This window comes from Sparus aurata, chromosome 7 (assembly GCF_900880675.1).
Source record: "Sparus aurata chromosome 7, fSpaAur1.1, whole genome shotgun sequence".
NCBI classification, from domain to species: Eukaryota; Metazoa; Chordata; class Actinopteri; order Spariformes; family Sparidae; genus Sparus; species Sparus aurata.
The window spans coordinates 35,652,042-35,676,096 of NC_044193.1; the positions used below are offsets into that span (position 1 = coordinate 35,652,042).

At 41.7% G+C, this 24,055-nt stretch overlaps 1 protein-coding gene across 8 annotated transcripts in view; it reads right to left on the bottom strand.

Annotated features, from left to right (window-relative positions):
• Positions 1–286: 286 nt before the first annotated feature.
• vps13d (vacuolar protein sorting 13 homolog D) overlaps positions 287–24,055 on the bottom strand; it is an 89,035-nt gene continuing 65,266 nt past the window's right edge. For 7 of the 8 annotated variants that reach the window (XM_030422325.1, XM_030422326.1, XM_030422321.1 and 4 more), the window contains 23 exons: positions 23,857–24,048; positions 23,633–23,759; positions 23,315–23,457; positions 22,804–22,934; positions 22,218–22,393; positions 20,382–20,505; positions 18,989–19,224; positions 18,794–18,896; positions 18,290–18,447; positions 18,040–18,148; positions 16,514–16,684; positions 14,603–14,707; positions 12,372–12,521; positions 11,550–11,699; positions 10,826–10,922; positions 10,598–10,746; positions 9,904–10,038; positions 7,180–7,347; positions 6,735–6,867; positions 5,521–5,716; positions 5,293–5,424; positions 3,466–3,706; positions 287–1,234 (listed from right to left, as the gene is read on the bottom strand). In XM_030422325.1, coding sequence (XP_030278185.1) covers positions 1,103–1,234; positions 3,466–3,706; positions 5,293–5,424; positions 5,521–5,716; positions 6,735–6,867; positions 7,180–7,347; positions 9,904–10,038; positions 10,598–10,746; positions 10,826–10,922; positions 11,550–11,699; positions 12,372–12,521; positions 14,603–14,707; positions 16,514–16,684; positions 18,040–18,148; positions 18,290–18,447; positions 18,794–18,896; positions 18,989–19,224; positions 20,382–20,505; positions 22,218–22,393; positions 22,804–22,934; positions 23,315–23,457; positions 23,633–23,759; positions 23,857–24,048 — 3,458 coding nt within the window. In that variant the 3' untranslated portion in view covers positions 287–1,102. The other variant, XM_030422324.1, reaches the window with a different exon arrangement.

Sequence of the window (24,055 nt, forward strand, 5' to 3'; positions counted from 1 at the left end):
CTAGATCTCTATTTACCGAGCTATCAACTGTTTTACTAACATGGCATACCACAGTGTCAGGTGTTGCATGTTCAGGCCAGTCGGAGGTGATCATGTGTCTTTTGATAAAATAGTAATTTATATATAAATAATTTATATATATATAAATATCTTCATATATATAAATATCCACAGGATTTATCATAGTGAATATTATCATGACACTCACTCAGACAGATTATATGCATGCAGTAACAGAATAACTTTCATTAAGTTAGGAAATAAAAAGATCCAACACAGTACGTGCTGCAGTTGTGGTGCTTTATTTCAAGCAGTTTCCAAGTTTTCAAGTCCACTACCCCTCTGACAGTTCTGTCCTGAACTCCCCTTTTCCTCTCGAATACACAACTCAGGGAAATCTCATCTGACACCAAACTAAAACCAGGATCAAGTTTCAACAAGTTGTGCACAATAAAGAGTGAACACTGTTCTATAGAGAATGCTGGTTAGAAAGAAGACTGAGCTCTTTAAAAAAGGGCTGATAAATGAAAGTTGAGACACGTGGGACCCGGGGTGTGTGATCGTAAAAGACAGACAGTGACTGGCAGCTCCAGTGTGTGTGAGGCAGGGGGCTGCAGGGGCCTCCCCTCCCTGTGTCAGTGCAATTCATTCTCCACCCACTCATACTAGTAGTCACTTAAAAACAAAATAGAGTTGTAAAGGCAGTTATATTTCACATTATATCAGCTTCTGTTGATACTCTCAATACTTCATAATTATTACAGTATATACACTGGTTGATAGTATTGGTATGAAGCTCTATTTACATTTCTGTCTATTCACAAACACAAAGAATACCTGTAGGATGGGTACACCTGGTGCCATGAGCAGTCAGTCAGTGGTGTGTTAGCAGTGTTCTCTGCATATACACAATCTAACATTGTCTTGCAAATGTTTGTTTTTTTTAAAGTCATTTATATGTATGTGCTTCAAACAAACATCAGGTCATGTGACTAAACCAAGCGCACAGGTATCTGAATTTTCCCTTTAATGCAGTTTGTCAAACACTTTAATAAGATTAAGACCTACAACAATCAATAACCTCCTCAGAAAAGTCATGTGATCAGGACTCGAGCAGTAAGCAGTCCTCGTTCGCGCTGGCAGGGAGCATGAGCTGCTGCTCGTAGTACAGACTTTTGGCATAGTTGATTTCTTGAGAGATCTTGATGGCGAGACTCTCACTCTTCACATGGACCTGTTGAAAGGATTGTAACACAATCAACAACACAGTGACAACATTAAAGCTGGGACCATACACACAAACATAGGACGGACTCTGAGATTAAATACTCATTAACATGGACAATGGGCTCCACAGTCACTACTCCTGTCTATTCATTTTTACAAGTTATGTAGGTCCTGAAAGACCAGGAGCTTATTTTGGTTGGTATCAACATCTTCTCTGGGATGTTTTTTGCCCTGATCACTGCAAGGCCCTGTTCTCCTAATGCTGGGATCAGCCTATACAAACTGGGATGGCACCAACAATGAATGTTAATGTATTTGATCAGGGTTTTCTGAATGATGGTGAAGGTGAAAACATTCATGATCACTAGGTGTTGATGGTGGGTGTCTTACCCTCAAAGCTGTGGAAATATAATGTGAGTGTGGGATGTGAGCGCGGAGGGTGCACATATGTGTCTGCACTCACATCCACAGAATGGATTTGCATTCTATAGCACTTTTTTCAGTCTACTGACCGCTTAAAGCACTTTACAACACTTGGCTCATCACATTCACCCATTCAAGGTGCCAACTGCTCATCAGAAGCAATTTGGGGTTCAGTATCTCGCTCAAGGATACTTTGACAGACAGCTGGGGGACCTGGGGAATCGAACCAACAGCCATCTGATTACTGGATGACCCATGTTTAAAATGTTAATCGTGTGTTTTGTTGAGCCTTGTCCAGGGTATCTATCCATCTATACATCTAACCATCCATCCAGCCCACCCCAGTTTGTGAGGTGGGGCCATTATTGGGCTGTTATCAGTCTGATCACAACATAACTAAGATGGAGACATAATGACTGTGTCCAAACAACAATTGCTGTGCAGTCTGATCACAACCTGGTCAGTGTATGCTTGTGTTAATGGGTTCATTTGTCCAGGTTTCAGATTTCTGCCTCCAGCCTAATGTAATGGAGAAGAATGGTCTTTAGCTTGAGGTGCTCAGAGCTAACACTAGCCCTTTTCACACAGAGATGCTGCATTCTCTGCCGCTGGTCATTCACACAGAGTGAAGCATCCCCGGAGTAAAGAAGAACCGCTGTGTAATTCACACAGAAAGCCGGCGCTGCGGCTCCTAAAGAGGCGTGAGAGTACGCATCATGATGATGACGTCTGTGTGTTTTCAAGGTGTTTCCCCGGTGTCTTCCTGTCAATCTGAACCCGCGGATAGTTTATAATCATATGGATGCTGTTATAATGTGTTGTGATTGACATACTGACCCACCAAACATCCTAGAAAGTGACAAAGTTACGCTTTTCACTGTAAATTACATAATAACATAATCTCCATCAGTAAACAGGACGCTGTCTGACTCTGTCACTCACAGGGACGGAGGCTGTTTTCTGGGGGAAAGTTCATTAAAGTCTCAGTCAGGAGGGCTGACCGTCGCAGTGATTTTTTTTTTCAACACAATCACTTAAAGTTTTTTGCTGTGACAGACGCTGTTTTTCGGGCAGAAATGTGACGAGGAGTCAGGAGGACAGACAGGAGGACGGACGCTTCTCCATATACAGCTGCGGTATTTGTTTTCCGCATATAAGTTGCCAAAGACAGTTACAGTTACTACGTTACTTTTGTTCGGTCCTGTAACGTTGCTTTGTGGGACATTTCTCTGTATTAAGCTGAGTGAAGGACCTGTGTAGTTATCAGACTGTCAGACTGACACAACCTCGATACGTGTCACTGGCATTTGCATTCAGACTGGTTCGGTTCGCCAATACTGCCCCACTGATACTACCACCCGAGGCGGATCAGCGCCGTCTATGAGACTTTCACACAGAGGAGGAGGCGGAGAATTGGCGCAGGACCTGCATGCAAACAGCAGTGTGAATGGGGCTACTGACATTTCCACTACTAAAGAGCAACTAGCATTAGTTTGATGATTGGACTAAGTGTCACCTAACCAGTCAACAGTGACTGACAATGATCTTTCCTGCTGAGATGTAATATGTTGTTTCTGCTAGTTGAATTTGAACAAACTTTAATTCCTAACAAATGAATCGTTTCTATGACAACTGTTGGCAGTGTGTAGTGTTTTGTTATTCACATTAACCTGGACAAATAACAGCAAAACTGCATGGAAAGATACCAGTATAGGGAACTGGTGAAAAACACAAAATGTTCTGTGTAATTTGGGTTACTGTAAAGCTGTCGTACTGTCCAGACTGTCGATGAAGACAGTCAGGTGAGTGTCTTACCATGGGTTTCTGGTGGGAGGGTCCAGGAATGGCAACACCACTGCTGGTGCTTTCAGCCTTCTTGGTGAGCTGCACATATACTTTCCCATGATCCTTAGAGACTAGGCAGTGGTACAGGTCGTCGTACTTGACCTCCAGGAAGATAGCCTCACGGTCCACATAGTCACCTGGTTTCAGGAAGTAGACTACTTTGGAGGAGATGAGGACGCAGTAGCTGTCGATGGGCTCCACAGCAATGAAGCTGGTGTGAGAAAGACACAATGAATTGTCAGTCTGATGGACAGCAGGTAATTAAGGTAAAAGATAGAGATGCACCGATTGATCGGCAACTGATAGCAATCGGCCGATAATGCCCCTATCGGTTTTGATCGGAGTTCTCAAAATAGATCAAATCAGGCCGATCAGATGACGTTTAAGTATAAAGACAGTGCACTGACTGCATGCAGGGTGGGAATTTTACGGTGGCCATGGCCGCTGTTGCCCCGCACTTTGGCCTTGATGCAGCGTGAAAAAAAATCTCATCGTACGGCCACAGTGGCCTCTGTGCCCCTGGCCCGGTCAGCGTAGCGAGCTTGCCTTTAATTACAGCCACCTGAGTGCACAGTAGTCACTCACAGTAACTTCAGTGAGTCCGCGGTTCGTGCAGGTGGAGTCTCATCATCACGATGATCTCACGTGAAAGCCTCTCAAACAGCAGCAGCGTCTCAAAACAGAAGAACGAAACTTACAGCACAGCGAGCGAGCGCAGCCGGTTTTGACATGATACGTAACTGACTTATGTGGTAGGACTGATTTAGTCCGGTAAAGTTGGAAATATATTCACAGATTCGAACTTCCCGGATCAATAACTCATAATGAAACCTTGTTAAAACACAAACGACGGCTCTTTCCTACCGTAGTAAGGTAGACAACGAGCTACAACCGTATTTTCATCTAAACGAGCGTCTGGACATTAACTCTGGTCTGTATGGTCAGCCAGCTGTGAGACGAGGGCGCAGGGACCGTCTACAAAGTGCAACACTGAAAAGAGAAACTACAAAAAATATTCAATAACTTCACTATTATTCAGAGTGTAGTGTCACCAAAATCACTCCACACATCAGTGGTCTCCTGCTGGTTATTCTACAATTTTTTGTTTGGAAAAAATGTGCTTTGCCATAATTTTGGGGAATTTCTATTGAGAGAAATATTCAATAACACTAATATTCAGTGGGGTGTCACAAAAATCATCTCTCCCTAACCCTACTTAACAAAAACTACTTTCTAATGTAACTTTAACTTGATTTTGGTATTAAAAAATGTGTTAATACACAATCCATGTCTTATTATAAATTAGGATGTTATGGTATCAGTCTGAAAGGTAAATCAACACATTTTACTCAGTGGCCTTTGTGCCCTGTCATGTGGCCTTGGTGCCCCTAAAATGACAAAATTCCCTCCCTGACTGCATTCCCACTAGTAAGCTACAGTTACTCTGTGTAAGCTGAGTCCAAGTTGTCTCTAAGAGTCTCTAGAGTGTGAAATATTGCACATTGCCTCAGCCTGCAATAAAACGGTGGTCAATTCATGATACTTTCTCATCTCCTAATTTTTATACTTAATAATACAATGTCAATGTTGTGTAAGAAGAATCATTAATTAAATATATGAAAGTTACACAAGACAACAATATAGAAGAATTTATGGATTTGACACTGTGATCGGTGATCGGCAATATCGGGATCGGCAGATACTGCTTTCAGTGATCGGCCCCAAAAATCCTGATCGGTGCATCTCTAGTAAAAGACACAGACAGCGTCACAGTGCGCTGAAATGAGTGAGACTCACAACTCAGAGTGGATGTTGTCTGTAAGGCGGAAGAGCTGCTCCTGACCGTCAGCCTGTGTGGCTGAGTGTCTAGGGAGCAAGCCCTGAGGTCCCTTACAGCAGCGAGGCTTCCTGACCCTCTGCACACCGAGCCTGAACAACACAGCCAAGAACACAAACACTTTATACAGAGTGCAGTACACACTTCCTGTTCATGAAGGAATCAACACAGCATAGTCTTCAACCCACCTGTGATTACTGAGACTAGCCATGTCCCGGACCGTCTGTGCTGTTTCTGAGGCAAAGTCCAGAGCTCCAGCCACCGGTTTGGTCACAGTGCCGACCAGACCTTTACCCAGACCTGAGAAAAAGCCGCTGACTCCGCCCTCTGTCTTCACCCCCTCCACTGTGGAGGTGATGATGCTCGTCATGCCTCCAATGATACCTGGGGAAAGTGAAGTGTATTTAAAAGGATGGATTGCAGAGAAGAAGAACAGACGGACTGGATCACCAGATTATCCACTTCTCATGAACTTTTTGGTAAAAGTGGTGTTTCTGAGATTACAGGGCAGGGCTGTAAAGAGAGAAACACTGGATGACTTGTGGCAGCTTTGGAGCACATCATTAATTCATGGAAATGCAGACGCCTCCGTGCTGAATATACTGTTCTTGTATCCTTGTTTATCATGATTAGCAGAGCATTCTCACTTGAGCGAACAGTTAATTAGCGGTGCACTTGTTGTTGGCTCATACGGACTGGCAATCTGTAGGATATCGTATGAAGAGAGTGTTCTCGCTCCCCTCTCACTACAGTGTTGTACAACAGTTGGCAGACTGCTCACACTCAGGCTCATTTAGTGAGCAGAACTTTCCAGAACTTTCTTACTATACAGCACACAACCTGACATTATGGAAAGATAATGCTCGCAGGTGAAGTAATATCTGTGTCTATCTCAGACAACAGGGCGTGTTGAGGCACAGAATCCAACCCACACATGTAGTATGACATGTGTTAGCATGTATTAACATTGGCTGTTTGCCATCAAAATATACTTGGACATATATTTGCCATGTCTTAAAAAATGGCAGAATGTCAACATAGGATTTATTTGAGATTATTTTTCAGTAGCTTGGGATGATGAACAGAGACTCGGTACACCTGTTGGTGACATATTACACGGATGACAATGTGATAGATACTTTTTATCCATGGTCTTCAGTCTGCGTATCTGTCAGCTGTCACAATCCCACAATAAAAATGTAAACTCACATGATACTGATCATCAGAGCACTGATCACAGAGCCATGCTGCTCCTCACTTACAAACATTTTAACCTGCAGACATTTACAGCATCTGTAGGTATAAAAAGGATTAGCCTAATCTTTTTAATTCCCCCAAAACTGAGGCATGAATCATCACTGCTGTTTCTGTAATTACACACAGAAATGTTTACAGGTTGTACCATGAGCCAGTCCATGGATCCCTGCTACCAGGTGCTCTCCACTGGTGGCTCCGTGGTATCTGATGTACTCTCGCTCACTCTGGTGTCGGTTGTCCATGGTCTTCCCCAGCCCGTCTGATAAAGTTCCTGCAAACTAACATACAGACGACAAGAGGATGTTCACAATACATGGCTGTGTTATCGTCTGCATGTCTTCATGAGATAAAACCTGTTTAATCAACAGGAATTATAAATGGACAGCTTCACTTCAGTGAATATAACTTTGATGAGGACTTTCATGTTTGTGCTGATTAAAGATAGAGGGCAGTAGCTGGGTAAGAGGGTGTGTAAGTACATTTGGGTGGTGGACACATTAATTGGAACACCTGTGCTTTTGTGCAACACATTACAAAACGCAACCAAACACAAAGAAGACAAGTCCCTTATACAGAGCTCAGATGGGTACCTTGGCAGCAGAATTGGACACGCCGTGCGTCACATTTCGTATGAGACCACCCACATTGCCGTACTTTATGAGCTCAGATACACCCTCACTGACATCGTTGAGGAGGCCCATGGGGTTTCCTAGGAAGTCCACAGAGCCAAGGATCTGAGCTGCCTGGCTGATCAGCTCCTACAGACAGCAAACAATACACAGTTATGATCCCACGCAAACAGGGTAGAATTACATGACAGCTGTATGTGACATCTGTTCATGGTGCAGCCCATGGGTGGTGGTAATGTGTTATTGTTCCTTTGTGAGAGTATCATTAAAAATATTACCACAAACAGAAATTTGCGCTTTTTGTTTGTGCTTAAAATTAACAGGTTTTGTTCCCCCTCCATCAGATCTGAACAATACTCTAAAGAATAACACAAGCGGACCGAGGTACGGGTCTGGACTAGGGTTGCCACCCGTCCCGTTTTTCCCAGAATTGTTCTCTTTTTTCATCAGCTGTCCCGGGAAAACATAAATCTCTCCCGGGACACAATTTGTCCCGTTTTTGTTCTGTAGTGTAGAAAGGTTCCCATCAAAGACACATGGATTAAAGTTCTCCGTCGCTACGACGGATTTCCGTCATTCAAACTTCACAGAGGCGACTTATGAGATCAATGAAGATCGGAGGAGAACAAGTGTTGGCTGATCTTTATTGACAGATTGTCACACTCTGCAGCCAATGGTATCGTTAACAGCGTGTGCTGTCTGACCAATGACAGTGCAGTGACCCACACAGGGCGGGATCTAAACACGGAGCGGCGCTAACGTTTAGCTGCTTAGCTAGCAAGGACTCGTCGCGCTGCTACGTTATCAATTAGTTTCTGAGTTTAGTTAAATGTTTAGCTGCTCAGCTAGCAAGGACTCGTCGCGCTGCTACGTTATCAATTAGTTTCTGAGTTTAGTCAACACGTGAGAACTCGTCTGACACGGAGAGTCTCCTGTTGTGTGCTACATGTGTGAAATAACAACTATAGTCTGGACTTTGTCTGCAGTGTATCTGTGTAAACGGCTTCAGCGTCTCTGCCTCCCCTCTGGCACCGTGAGTAACCATGGTTACAGGAACGCCCTGAAACTTTATAATGATGATCAATAAGAAGTTTTTGGTTAGTTTGACTGTACAAAATCATGAATGTAGCCTGATTGTAGCTCAATGCTGAAATCTTGTATTATAACATATAGAACAAATGTAAAGCCTCAGAGCTTCTTTGATTATTAACAGCATGTTAGTGATGACAGAAAGGTAACAACTCTCCATCAGACTGACAAGGCTGCAAAAGTTGCTGTTTGTATGATGTATTTTTCTGTTAAACGATAAGAGGCTCAATTTAACAATATTATTAATAATAATAATTAATGATGATGAGAAGAAGAAGTAGAAAAATAGCGTACTGAAAAGTTCTCTAGATGGTTGATTATTTGAAAGAGTAAAACTTGAGAGAAGCTTGGCAAAAAAAAGGCACAGTTTGATTCCATAGATTGAAAATTACATTGAAAAGACAAAAAACATTCATAGTAAGTCGGATCACATTGCAAAACATAAATTTTTCCAGTTGTGTTAATACAACAAATTGGTTGTTATTGTCTTTATGAATAAATGTATTAACAAATGATTAAATTACTGTGTGTCTGTGTCCCCCCCCCCCCCCCCCCGCTGCAACATTTGGTCAAGTGTCCCTTTTTTCCACAAATCCAAATTAAATTATTTAAGTATTTAAAATTTTGACGGGGCGCTTCTAAATTTGACCGGCACAGCTTGTCTAGTGGATCAGGAAATCCACTGACCACATTCTTTTTTATTTTTGGATACTATAAAAAGTGAATCTGGCCACCCCCCATCCACTGGGTGAAGTTCTTCAGCCAAGCTCCTCAGCTTCATCCTTATGAGGTGGGTACTCGGTCATGGTTGATAATAAAGTACAATCACTGTGTGGCTCCTGCAATGTTCTGATGCCAGGGTTACCCAAGAATTCCACGGGATGCACGTGTTGGAATCCGGCAACCCTCCCTTCAGTTTTTGTTTCTGTGTGTGAGCTGCAACGGAGCAGATACGCAACGGAGCAGATACTCAACGCAGCAACGTAAACACATAGACTAAAGTGAAATCTATTGGCTCCACGGCCTGATGAAGCAGAGTGGATTTCAGAGGTTAGAGCGGATACAGAATCCACTAGGTGGGGTAATCAGTGTTGGCAGTGCCATATCGCCCCCTAAGGACTTAAAACATGGGCGTAAAAACCTTTGTTAGCTATGAATGTGTCTAGCTTGTGAAAAAATTCCTTTGGGATGAAATCTGTTAGAGGCAGACATAAATAGGACAGGTTGAGAAGAGAGTTCATTTAACCAAATGAATTCCTGCTGAGAGAGTAAAAGAGACCATGTTTTTTCCTTACAACTGAATGCAGACTGTAGCAGAACATACATTAAAAAGACTTGAAATGCATCAAACTGCCATTAGGGACATAGAGTGCATTATCATGGACATAATCATGAACATTTTAAATCTCATCTCTTTAGACTGTGTGGTCATGATGCCTTTTTTCTTCTCATCAACCATGCAGGCATTTTTAAAGGGTATTAACTCACATTTTTTTATGTGTGGGACATTAAGTTTGGATTGTTCTGGCCAATTAAGTAAAGAAGTTCAAAGCTACGCTTACAAACATGCTTAATAGGTCGGTGTTCAGCACTTACCTCTCTAAAGTGTTTGAGGATGTCGTTGATGATGATCTCTTGCGTCTCATAGGGATGTACTCTGGTGAACGGATACATGTTAATGACTGCGTCTTCAAACCGAACCAGAGGAAAGCCCAGGGTGCCTTTCAGAGCCTAGGGTGACATAAACAGCGAACATATGTGATAAAATGTGATAAAACATGTAAAGATGGATCAAACATTATGCCTGAATCATTATCTGATATTAGTCCAGCTTTAAAACTTCTACAACTTCTACAGCTGCATTTGATTCTTTGTCAGCTGGCTATGCTAACTTGATAGTCTTGTTGCTTTGCAATGCTCAGTCCATTGAAGTCTCATTTTTAATTAGGTGACATTGCTAATGCCCCCAAAAGATCAGCAATAAATCCACCTACTGACTATTCCTTATGTTAACTGAGAAAAAAATCGATATAGTCGTTGGACCCTGTTTCTTTGAGTTTTTGATCATCTTATTCATGTAAAACATTGCTTATTTATAGCTAATATAATTTAAAAATAAAGCAATACACTTTTCTTTCAACTGCATGCTGCCTCCAGATGTGACCACCTGATGAAGCCAATAGAAGGTTCCATGTTGCTTTATATCAAAGTTGATTATTTGACAGATTATGAAGCTCCACATAAAAAATGAAAAGGAGAATAGAATAGAATAATAAAAGTGTGAGGTCACCTTGAGATCAGGTGGCAGCTTGTGAGAGGTGAAGACACTCAGTTTGACCTGAGGGAGGCTGATCTTCAGGTTCTCAAAGTAGTAACGTTTGGGAGGTCCCACATTCTCGTTTGGCTTCTCGTGGAGGTTTTCATCCAACTTCTCCAGCTCTGCGTTCAATAAAATAAAGTTTCTGGTAAATCTCTGAATCACACATATATTAAGAATGACATTCAACTAATGACCCACCAGCTTCTGTCTGTCCGTATCCAAAGAAGCTGAGCAGCTTGAGCAAAAGTTTCTCCTCGATGATGACTGTGAAGCGTCGGGCTGTCACCATGAGGTGCTGTGAACACATCATATTTATATAATTTATCACTGAATTTCTGAATTCTTTTGCTGTCATTCATGTTGCATGTAATAGTTATGACAGAAACACACTCATAATCGTCAGAAAAGCAAGTGAAGGGATTACATTCAGTTCAGCAGACCATCACTATCCAAAAGATCTTCCGATCAGCCAGCCAGATCAAACACAGCCACAAGCATTATGATCACCCCGGCAAGAGGAGGAAGAGAGCTGAGATAAGAGCTAAATTAACCCAGCATGAATTTAAGACTGTTCCATTATGCTCTGTTTAGGCGAAAGCCGTTCGTCTTTGTATCTTAAGAAGGGCTTGATGTCACATGGAGCTAATCCATCCATCCGTTTTCTAGCGTGTAGACACTATTGTTTTCCACACAGCTCTAAGTTCTGTAGGCTTGTGCGTAGCATACAGGAAATACAACTTTCAATTTTCCTACAAGCCTGTCTCGTGGAATGATGAATACATGAACCATGTACCTTGTGAGTCTCACTCTCGTGCACTAGATTTATGATGTGCACAAGAAACCAGGGATTAACTGTGCTGGAAAAGAAAGATTCTGTGGCAAGATTATGTAACACAGCAGTGTCTCAGTGTGGGATACTGACCTTGAAGAGATCTGTTAGCATAAGGCTGCTGGGAACCTTAACTGAGTTGATCTGCAGGGCCGGTCCACTGTCGTTGACACTGCTGTCACTGGAGCTTGGAGTCACACACAACATCACAGGCTGGGTGGTACCCAGGAGCTGGTTGTCCACCTGATACAGACCAAGTATTTATACAACAGTCATTTATACTACAGTCTTGACAGGACCTAATAGTTATGCACATTATTAACAGTACAGAGGTCAACATGAGTATTGGTCATACTGTATATTGACAGGAAGCGTCTGGATAAACCTGCACAATGCAAATGGACTGCACTTATCTTGCTGAGCTGAATCCATCTCTTTGTGTCAAGATGATTTTGAGAATCAGTTTCAATCATTTACACCAGGAATTAATTTGAGTAGTACAACAAAAAGACACTATGACACAGGTGTTTTCACAAGTCATCAACATCAAATGTTTCCTTCTTGGATGAACTGACACCAACACTTTCTGTCACTGTTCCTCATTGGTTGAATCATACCTGTGTAACCAAATGTTCATAGTCAGATTTTATTCCAACAAACATGGCATGCTGTGTGCTGTCCTTTTTGTCCCAGCACCCTTCTCCTTGCTAAATTCAGCATAAGACACACACCTTGTCATCTCACTGACATGAATTACACCAAGATCACCTTTCACCATCTAGGAAATACCATATGTGCTCTCTGTCTTTGTGCTTTATTGTTTTTTTGTTTCATGTGAAGTACCTTTGTGTTTGACAAATACAATTCGAACTTGAACAGGGATACTGAAAGTTCTCACAGCTGTGGTGAGCTTACCTGGATGTTCTGAATGCTGAGCTCCAACACCTCGTTGGCAGCAGTACGGATGAAGTGGACATCTATACCAGACAGTGTTGTGAACACAAGCTCCTCAGGAACCTTATTGACCAAAGAGACACCCAGACCTTCCTCCAAGTTTACCAACACCTGTGAATTAATACAAAAAAGAAATCACAGGATCTGTTTCTCATAGAAGGTCATGCATTGTAAAACATTAAGCCCATGAGCTTTAGCACCTGGTACAAGACAGAGACAGTGTTTCCCACACATTAATTCATTTGTGGCGGTCCGCCACAATAGCAGCATTGGCTATGACGTTATATACAGCGATACAGTGGATGGCGGTGTGTTTTTTTAGTCTGCTGGTAAAACCAATGAAGAAGAGGAGGAGGACTATTTAACGCAGTTGGCTTGACCGTAACTTCCTCTGAAAAGAAGATGGCTGGCCCCATCGCCCCCCACAAAGAGCGACAGGCCTTGAAGTCAGTTTTTGTCTTGGCCAAGGCGTGTTAGTACATCATCATGTGACGCACTGGGGACTTTCCCCAAAAACATTGTGAAGGACGTGTCTGTAAAACGGTAATACAAGTCTAGAAGACTTAATGTTCCAGAAGAGCCGCCTGATTACATTGTATCCCCATCTAAGTTAGTTCGGAGCTAAACCGGAAATTAGCCGACTCATTTGGTAGAAGTCTTGAGTGCGCATGCTCTATGGCACCCAGGTGGACAGTCATTTGCATTTACATGTCTCTTGGCCATTTTCACCTTATTTAGGTGTTTTGACAGCAATCCACAAGCTTCTGGTTGTTTTCTGGCTACATTTTTTACCGCTCCTATTGACAGAATCTATGAGGTTCAACTAATTTAGTTGGCTTCCTTTCACAGACTCTCTTCAGCACAGTCCACATGTTCTCGGTGGGATTCTAGTGAGGAACCTAAACCTAAATTCTAGCCTGATTCCTTTACCACTTTTGATGTGTGTTTGGGGTCATTGTCCTGTTGGACACCAAACTGCACCCAAGACCCAATATTCTACTGATAAGCTGAAGATTTTCTGAAGAATTTGAAAATGATCCTTCTTCATTATTCCATTTACTTTCTTTAGAGTAGCAGATCCACTGGCAGCAAAAAAGCCCAACAGCATAATACTACCAGCACCATGCTTGACAGCAGGTTTGGTTTTCTTGGGGTTAATGGCCTCACCTTCTCTCCTCCAAACATATTGCTGCTCATTGTGGCCAAACAACTTTCATGTGACCAAAGAGTTTCTCCAGAAGGTTCTTTTCTTTGTCCCTGTGATCAGCAGCAAACTTCAGTCAAGCTTTAAGGTGCTGGATCAGGGGCTTCTTTCTTTCAAGGCAGCCTCTCTTGCAGCCCTTGACTGTGGACACTGTCACCTGTCTTTCAGCACTTTGTAATTCATTGTAGACTTGCTATTTGGTAGTTTTTGGTTGACTCTTTACATCCTGACCAGTTTTCTGTCAGCAGCAGGTAACAGTTTGTGTTTTCTTCCTGATTGTGGCAGTAACACAATTGTGCCAATGTACATTTTTTACTTAAACAGTTGTTTGGACAGTTGATCTTGGGACCTGTAACTGCTTTGAAATGGCTCCAAGTGACTTTACTCACTTGTTTAAATCAATAATGTACTCCTTCAGATCAATGCTGAGCTCCTTAGACTTTCCCATTGTCATGATTGTGGCTGAGTCTTATGGGTGTATCAAACAAGTATTGAAATGGTTCCAGAAAAGTCACCAGCTGTTATCAATCAGAATCACTCAGAGGAAGTTAAGAGGCCATGCTACAAATAAAATTTGATTCACACAACCTTCTATAATCGCCTAAATTGATAATTCAAGTTACTGTAGGTATATTTTTGATCAAGCAGATTTGGTTGTATATTCAGAAGACCTTTAATAATATATAATATTTTTAACCAAGCTTAATGAAGTTCTAGTGAAAAAGTAGTTTGTGTTCCACTCATTCCATCACAGAAAAATGAGAACTGTACAAAACATTGGAACTTGAGATATATGCCATGATATACATGTTCTTTATGAGTGGACAGAAACTTTTCAACACAACTGCATATTAAAATTAAACTTACGAGCGATGGTTCATGAATGTGTCATGTAGTTAACCTGTGTTTTTAGTCAGATGTGAATGTCCGTTACAAACCGTGGTTTATTATGAAGGCTTCCATTAAATTATTTGAAAGGTACTCATACCTCCAGCTCCTGCTCAGTCTCTCTCTTCTTCACATCTTCTTTGCTCCTGTCCTGTTCTGTGCTGGGTGAGCTCGGGATCATTCTCCTCTGGTTGAAGTCACTGACCTAGAGAACCACAAACAGATGAGAAATTACAAGATTCAACATCATTGTGACTACGTATGATTTCCACCGTAGGAAAAGAATCATTGAATGATCAGAATCTGTGTAGTCAAAGATAAAGGATGCAATAAAACTGGTACTATTTCACCAGTCCTGAATGCCAGAGGCAATGCTTATCACTGGATATCTTCAGTTTTGTTCATGCAAAGGTCAAGTATTTATATCAACAAGAGTCCTGTGTGACCTCGGATGACCCCCAACCACGTATAACTGCTGGTCTGGTGTCATCCAGGCAATCAGTTCCTTATTATCTTCTTGCTTACGCAGTTCAGCTGCTGTAGTAGCATTAAGTTGAATCACCTAAAGTTCAAAAAGTTTACTGTAAACTTGTTTTGCATAGTCTTGTGATCATAGTGATGAGAGTTCCCCTTCAAAGGTTGAAAAAACCTGTCTATCTCCGAGGGGATTTGCCATTTGGTGTTCGCCCTGTGCAGTGAGGGCTGCTAAGGTGGCTGACAAGGAGCGTCTAATTGGTGAGGGAGGCCTCCCATTCTCTGAGAGACTGACTTCAGCCCAACTGGTCCACTGGAATGGGCCCCAGGTAACCCATATGATGCTTCACATGATGAGTTGGTAAAGTTTTGTTCTTTTAGTGTGATTTGTTGTATTGTTATTTACTGTAACAAACAGTCATTTTCAGTGATTTTTTTGTTTTGTTTTGTAGTTGTTAATGGTTTTGTTTTATTTGAAATTTTGAAGGTAATTCCCAGAAATGTTGTGTTGACACTTTCTGTCAAAAGGGAGTGATTACATCGTTTTCCCTGTTCAGTATCAATGTGCTGTAAAGAACATATTAGGACGTGAGAGAAGGAAAGGAGAATCCCTTTATGGGGTGAGGGTCAGAAAGTTATATGTGGGGCAATTCTCTCTGCCTGAGTTGTTAACAGAAAGGTAGATAAGATGACATTTAATAAAACATCAATGTATCACTGTCCTAGGAAAGGCACGATCAGCTCAAATATCAGGGGGTCATTGTTTTGGGAAGCGGTAATTACCAAGTGTTGTAAAAGTACGTGACCCCCACTCTGTTGTATTTAAGTCTGAAACATTTGGAGGACCTTCAGAGAACACTCTGGACCTTCTCTCCATGCAGCATGTATTAAAGAGATCTGATTCATCACACTGAGTCAAAAATTCTTATGAGAATTAGCAACTCTACCTCAACAAAGAGAAGTTCCACCACATTTAGTTAATTAATCCTTGTGTATTAAGTCCATGTGTGTTCCCTCACTTCTTGTCGGTTTGGTGCATTGGTCCCTTTGTTCCTGCTTTATCCTTGGTTGCCTTTTGGATAAATTTGTTGTTTTGTTGGACCACACTCTTTAGAATTACTCTTAGTTTTTACCTGGACTTCCCAGACACCTTTGATTACTTATGTTGCCCTGTCTTCTTCTGTTATCACCTCTAGTAAGTTTACTATTTTTTTCTTTTGATCATTATACGTTCCATTGTGTTCTGTTACTGCATTTGGGTTCTCAATTTCAACTCATTTACTTGACTGTGACACATTGTGTTAAGGTGAAAAAAGACATGGTATTCACTTTCAGTAATTCCCTAACTCATCGAGCTCTTACATCTCAAAAACCTATTTTTCCAAGTGTATGGAAATGAAAAGAAAACATTAAAATAAATTTTAAAATATTTTCATCGAGGTTCAAAATCACCAAATCAATACTGCAAAAAGAGCGGCCCAGTACCAATGCTGTCCGCACTGAAAGATAATTAGTCCCTCAGCCTTTTATTTCTCACCTGCAGGACACGTGTGGGTCCATCTGGCAGCACCTGGACCGACAGCACCCCAGAACCAGGTCTCATCTTCTGGTTAATGAACTGCTGCTCTGGGCCAGGCTCCATCAGCCCGGAGTCTGGTCCCAGCACCACCTCTGCTCCATCACACAGGCCTTCCAGCCCGCCCTTCACCTGGTTGATACAAGTAATGAATTAAAAATAAGACTGAAGGAAATCATGTGGCAAAAATGGAGATACAGTAACAGAACATATGTGAGGGCTCTAAACTCAGAGGAGGGGGCATCTCTCTATAAAAGCAAGTAACCTTTGTCTGTGTGTGTGTGTGTGTGTGTGTGTGTGTGTGTGTGTTTGTCAAATATCTCTGCGGATCAGGATCAGACTGACCTGAGAGTTTCAACATGGCTGCTGCGTGGTTCAAGGGTGTGCTATTTCGCATTTGTTTGGACTGTAATGATACCGTTAATAAATTATTTCATAAATGCTTTACAAATTCCACGAGCATTGTCCACTGGAGCCACTACAGTCACGTGCGCACCAGAGCCAATCACTGCAGAGCCCACCACGACCCCCCACCTTAAGAAACAAGCAGGTTTATACCTGCAGTGGAGCGAGCTGGACCGGGATTTTGCCGGCGGTTCGGTCCCGTTCTGTTCTGTTCTGTTCATCTAAACTGACTGTTGTGGATTAATGAGACTAAACGAGTCCGGACCGACTCTGTTCGGGTCTGAGGAGATCCGGAGGAGATCCGGAGATGCACGGACAACAAAGTGGAATCGGAATCTGTGGATGTTCGTGTGTAGCTAGCTGCTAGCCACTAGCCAACCTACACGGCCCACCTCCCGAGGCGACCGGACCCACCGGCACGTTCAAAACCTGACCTAGGGTAAATAATGTCCGCCACGCTTTTTCGTTTGGTGTAGTGTGTTTAGTGTGTAGTGGAGTCGGTTTTTTGTTTAATGAGTCAGAACAATGAGGAGAAGCTGAATGTGGAGCAGGCAGTGCAGCTCTTCATTCAGCTGGAAGGAGCTCAGGCAGACCTGAGCATTGCCTGCATTTAAATGTAAATAGTTACATATAACTTTGTAATTTTTTAAATGTATGCACATATTTAGCAAACAACAATTTATATTTGCATTATAAGTAATAAAAAATGGTTTGTTAAACATATTTGTGGTTTTCACAGTAGAAAAATCAAACTACTCAGATTTTATGTTTTTTTTTGTGATTTTATGTCCATTGTGTTAATACAGTATGTCAAAATGAAAAAATAACTGTACAGTCACACATGTGAGGTTGTGCTGAAAATAATGACACCAAGTAAATAGTTTTTAAGGTGAAATATAATAGCAAAATCAAAAATAGTCAAAAACGGCCAATTATATCCTGGAATATCAGATTTCACAACAAACCTGAATATCCCTGACGTCCCACCTTCAAACACAGCCTCATTTGGCCATTCATGAAAAAGCTGCTTAATGCACTAGTTTTATAAATTCCACATCAAAAGACTAGTCAGGTGTACCTACCTGTACTACCAGCCGGGGAAGACCACAGGTCAGCATGCCTGTGCTGAAGTACCATGTCTGGGTGGTGCTGCGGCGTGAGTCCGGCCTCCTCAGCATCAACGGCTCAAAACTGAGAGGGACGAACAGGTAGAGAAAGAGGGTCAATTCTTCCATTATAAACTTCCTACCTGTTCATGGGCCAGTTCCCAAAATTGGCCGACGTTATGACCCCTGAGAGAGCTCATAGGCACCCCACAGGTACAGTACAAACCTGTTGTCACTAACGGCTGCAAGCCCGGCAATGTCCAACACCAAAGAGGAGTCCAGTGGGCGTGGCTGGGCCGGCTTGCTCTGTGGTGGAGACGAGCCTTCATGACACAGCATGCCGGAGCCAGTCATCCTCCATAGCTGGGAGCGCTTCCCTGGCTCCTGCACAAAAATTGCAATTCATGAATATTTTCATACTTTTATTTAAATCATCCTTTTTATCATAAGATTTATTTTTGATAATCAGTTCATCTATAAATTGGCAGCAATGTGTGATTGATTTGTAAGTCATTCTTTAATTCATTCATTAACTAAATTGTTTTTCATAAAATGTTCTACTTTGTTCCCTTTTCTCATTCAAACTTCCACAATAATTTAATTTAAACAGTCCATTCTTGCACCAACTTCTGAAGGTGAAATAATATGATAATAATAATAATAAGGCGATCTCAGCACATTTTTCTCTTCTGTTTGTTCATTCTAGGTTATTTTAAAATGAGAACAGTACCTTCTTTTTCAGGATGACCCTCTGAGTCTTGGTGTCCACATCGAGAACCAGTTCAGCACAGCTCACCAGACGCTTCTTCCCAACAGGTCTTCTCTCAGGATTCCTGCATCAACAAAATGGTGCTGCTTACCTTACCATATGAATTCTTAATGGTATAATATAAGATTGTAAGTTATTCATATCACTGGTCCATACTGCGAGAATGTGTGAGTGGCTGCAATGTAGATGAAGTTCTCGTAGTAGAGCTTGTTGTATTCTCTGAAGAAGTTCATGTCGGCTGTGACCTCTGAGGATCCGGCTCCTTTCACAGTCAGTGTGAGGTAGGGGGGGAGTGTGGGCTCATCACAGGCATAATCCAGCACAGAGCCGGCCTTCACTTCAGTATGCAGCCGGATGTCAGCCACACCATGCTGCCAAAACTGGATTGGCACCTGAAGAGATTCAAACAAGGCAGTCTCCTCAATTTGTTGTGTTTGGTCTTTTATTTTTCTCACAGTATTAAAAAACACAATGCAAAGAAAACACACCGAGAAAATAAATCATGTTGTATGTATTGTATGTATGGTTAGGGTTAATGGGGAGTTGTGCCTGTGCAGAGCCAAAAGGATACTAAGACAAAACCCACCTTGGCATCAACCTGGCTGAAATGATATCTTGGTTAATTTGTCTGGCAAGCAATATTGCTGTGCCGTCAGAGTAAAGAGCAGCTTCCCTTCTCAGGCTGTGGAACTCACCTGCCATACTCAATAAAAGGTTTTTCTTATGTAGCGTAAAGGGCGAAAACCTGGCTTCTTTTGTAAAGCGCTGTGTTGCACACTGACAAATAAATGAACCTGGAACCTGGAAACATCCACTGATGCTTCTGCTCCACTGAAGAAATGAATAGATTGTAAACATCCTCAAATGAACACATGAAACACACCTGTCATGCTTCCACCATGTTTTCAACATTGTACTTCACAGTTTGAGCTTTGACTGACACTTATTTAAAGATGTCACATTTGTCTTCAATGGTTTAAACTACAAAAGTAGCACCACCAACTGTTTATTACTGTAAACCTAATAACTCCAGCAACCTAATACTGCAAAAACACTAGTGAATGGAAACACATTAATTCAAATTCAAAATTCTGTTAAAATTAGCTCTTTATATGAAAACCTAGCTAGTGTCTGAAACACAGAATCCGAGTTGGCTAAATCTGAATTACATTTTCTGAAACAGCAAAAGAAACAATCATGCCCACTACACACAGTAATTGGCTATGTGAGTGGAGGTGTGAGAGCAGGTCTGAACGTGTATCTTGAGCTCCTTTCTTCATTCTTCACAATGAATGACTCACAAATGCTTCTGCCCCATTCTTCATTTGTACAACATAAGGAGACAGCATCAACGTCTTTGAGGAGAGACTGTTTTAAAGGGAGTGCTTCATTCCCACGGGAACAATTCATTACATTGAGACTAAAGAGACGCAAAATTCATGAAGAAAGAAGTGGGAGTCCAGTGAGTGATTCAGGTATGGCTCCTTTTTTCTTGAGTAATTATGCCGATCCCTTAGAAACTGGTCATGCAGTCACAACAGTGACTTACCTTAGAGATGTTGTCGATGCGGAAAGGAGGCGGCAGTTGGTCAGTATCAGTGAAGGAGATTTGGTAGGTGGCTCCCTTCAGGGTGATCTCTGTCCGCAGGAAGAAACAGCTCCCCATCGCGTCCCTGTTCAATCCAATAATCACTTAAAACCTGTCAAGTACTTCACCTCATTCACTCAGTTTACTTCAATTTGTTTTCAGTTCAACATGGATAATATAGCCATACAGGCAGCAGTGATTCTCATACATTCATTTATTTATGGTGACCTGCTACAATCATCATATCATATTGTCAGCAAGATAATGATTACATATTGTTTCTTTACTACTTTTTCCTATACCTTCAGCTCACATCACAGATAATTCTGTGGGAAAACCTGAGGCCGACATAAGATGACATAAGAACTTAAGATGAAAACAGTATTAATAAAAACAATCAGTGACAAGTAAGAATTTTTGACAATAAGTTCGGTAACAGTAAGTTCAGCGTGCAAGGCTGTAATTTGCAAGGGTGGTGGGAGTGATTTGAAGACTCGTCACGCGAAAGAGCACGATGAAACTGCTCTCCCCGAAGTTCAACATGTGACCCATGTCTTTGCTGAGTCTGCACACTGGGTGGACACAGTATCGCGTTCTGTAAGCAAGTTTTAAGGGAATTATTTATTCCTAGATTTATTTAAGTTGCTTTAGCACTACTCTTTTAAACGGCTCTATTTAAAAAGTGGCTGCACATTACCAGTTTTTTAAGGAATTGCTATTTATTCCTTCTTTGGTAATGATTGACTGTCAAAATAGATAATAAAAGAATACTGTATGGCAATGATTCTCTGCGAGGTTTAACCTGAGCCAGGCCATACAACAATGATACCAACTTTGTAGTTTACACAGCTGTTAAAAGAAAAAAGGAAAAATCTTCTTCCTCTTCCGCAAACATGGATTTAAAGCACTGCCTACAGTCATTATAAATTCCATACTTTACACACAGTCTGCATGTCTCTCACTAGCAACAAGCTCCATGTATTCAAGAACCTTTAAATCAGAGCAAATTGTTTTTTATCAGACAGACTTCTCTTGCAGCATAAAAGCTAAAGCAGGATGACTTTGATTTCATTTGTCTTACTTCACAGAATAAAAAAGTAAAATGCTTTTTTATTTGAAAATAAATATCAAATCAAATCAAATCAAATATGCTAATATAATATGGTACTTTATTTATATGCAGTCAAGGTGAAGTTTCCATCCACTCATATAGAACATGAATATCATGGCAGTCTTCAGTTCCAATAATGTTTACAGCTCTCATGTTTCTGTGATGGAATGAGTGGAACATATACTACATTGTCACAAAAAAAAAAAGAAAAGTGGTTTAATACTGAATTTATTATCATAATCATAGCTTTATTATTCGGCACAGTCCATATTTTCTTGATGGGTTCAAATCAGGACTTTGGAAGACCATTACAAAACCTCAGTTCTAGACAGATTATCCATTCCTTTACCACTTTTGACGCGTGTTTGGGATGATTGACCTGCTACGTTAAGAGGCCAAGCTACAAATTTCATTCACACAACTTTCTATAATCACCTAAATTGATCGTCCAAGTTACTGTATGTATATATTTGATCCAGCAGATTTGGTCACATTTTCAGAAGACCTATAACAAATGAATTATTGAACCAAACTCCACAAAAGTTTTTGTGACATGGTGTTCCACTCATTCCATCACAGTAACATCATGAGAGCTGTAGAAATCACTGGAACTGAAGCCTGCCATGATATACATGTTTTTTACAAGTGGATGGAATCTTTTTAATACGGCTGTATATGTAGCTCACCTCATGTTGACATGGAAGGACTTGGGTTTGTTGACCTCGAAGCCTCCAGACCAGGTACAGCTGGGGGTGTCCATGAGGCGCACACACAGCAGCTGGTCGTAGTCATTGCGTGGCCAGTGGAAAACAACACTGGAGCCCGGCAGGGTGGAGATGTAACCCTCCGGGTTGGCGGTACCCTGGGACAAATATTTTCATTGATGACATTCATCATACTGTATTTATTTCCCCCCCATAGGTGAAACTGGGGGAAGGACTACCGAAAAGCACACATTTTGACTTAACAAACACAGCTTTAAATATGACATTATTAATAGCTACATTATGTTACGGTACCACCACTATAGTCCTGTTATTGTGTTTGCTGGCTCAGTGGAATTAGGTCACAGGGATGCAGTGTATTTCTTTTTATCTTATATTTGTATAGGATAAATCACAGTAGAGATGACAGTGAGAGAGACAGTTATGAAACAAGATTCATGATCCTGATCGGAAATGAACTGGTGATTGTGCAATCACTGTACAAGGTGCTGGCTGCTCGGCAACATAAACAGTCTATGAACAGTTCATTTTTAAGTTCATTTCTCACCTTCCCTCTTGCAAACTCTCTCTGAGCAAAGGCCAGTTTGTGTGTAGAGCGGTTGTCCAGGAGGTAACGTGGGGCAAAGGTCACTATGTGAGTGTCCCGGTAGCGTCCTTTTCCTTTCCGAACACTGATGCCTGTATTGATCAGACAGGTAACAATAAATGTGTAGGGGATTTAAATCATCTGACCTTGCTACATTAACATTTTGATAATCTTTAATCATATAAGGAGGTCATGAATAAATTGTAATAAACTACTGCAATTCAGCTCATCTTATTTTCCTTGTTATATGGAGTAGAAAAACAAGTTAATATGTAGATGCCAGGACTTAAAATGCTTTGAACAAAAAAGCCCAGATGTCTTTCACAATACTGTTAATGATCCTTTTCTTTCATGCCCCTGCGTCCGATACGCAGGATTCAGCCCTGATCTTGATCCTCTGTATTGTACAACATTAAAGACACTAGTTCAGTTAGTGCTATCCACATGTGCTGATTTTGAATGTATAACTTGCCTATGTTGTAGATAAGGCCAGGCCTGTTCCCATGCTGGATAACCTTCACTGCCCTGACTCCACTCCCTCCATCCAGAGAGAAGCCCTGACACCAGCCTGGAACTCCGTCTGGGTGGATCCCTTTCCCAATCCGCATCGTACACCTGGGATCAAGATAGATGGCAAAACACATGAAACATGAAGGATGAATTTAAAAAAAGCACAGGATGTTGCCTGGCTTGAACATTGCTCACTACCTAATACAATGAGTATGGACCAGATGGAGGTACTCAGGACAACAGAAAGGGCAGAGTGCTCTGGTCTCTGACACACACTTACATAGCTGGCTGCTCCTTGTCAGTATAGCAGAATAGTAGTGGACTGAGGCTTCGAGCCAACTCATGCTCCTCAAACTGGCCTGCAGCATCGGTTTTGCCATTGTCCTGGCGAAAAATTAACGGCAGACCTGAGGGAGGAACATGGCTTTAGGGAATGATGATAGAAAAGCTTAAGAAGTGACTGGACTGCACAATGGCAATTTTTAACAACCAAGAAAACTTTACCAGTCTTGTTGATAAGCCAGTAGGGGGCAGAAATCAGGATCTTCAGTGCCCCCTGTGCCCGCAGGATGATGCGGATGGTGAGGCAAAGCAGATGTTTGTTGGTGTCATATAGCCTCATTCGTACCACATAGTTCTGAGTACCAGGGGGGATCAGCAGCTCTTTACACGTGTTGAAGTTCTCCAGCAGGACTCCTGAAGG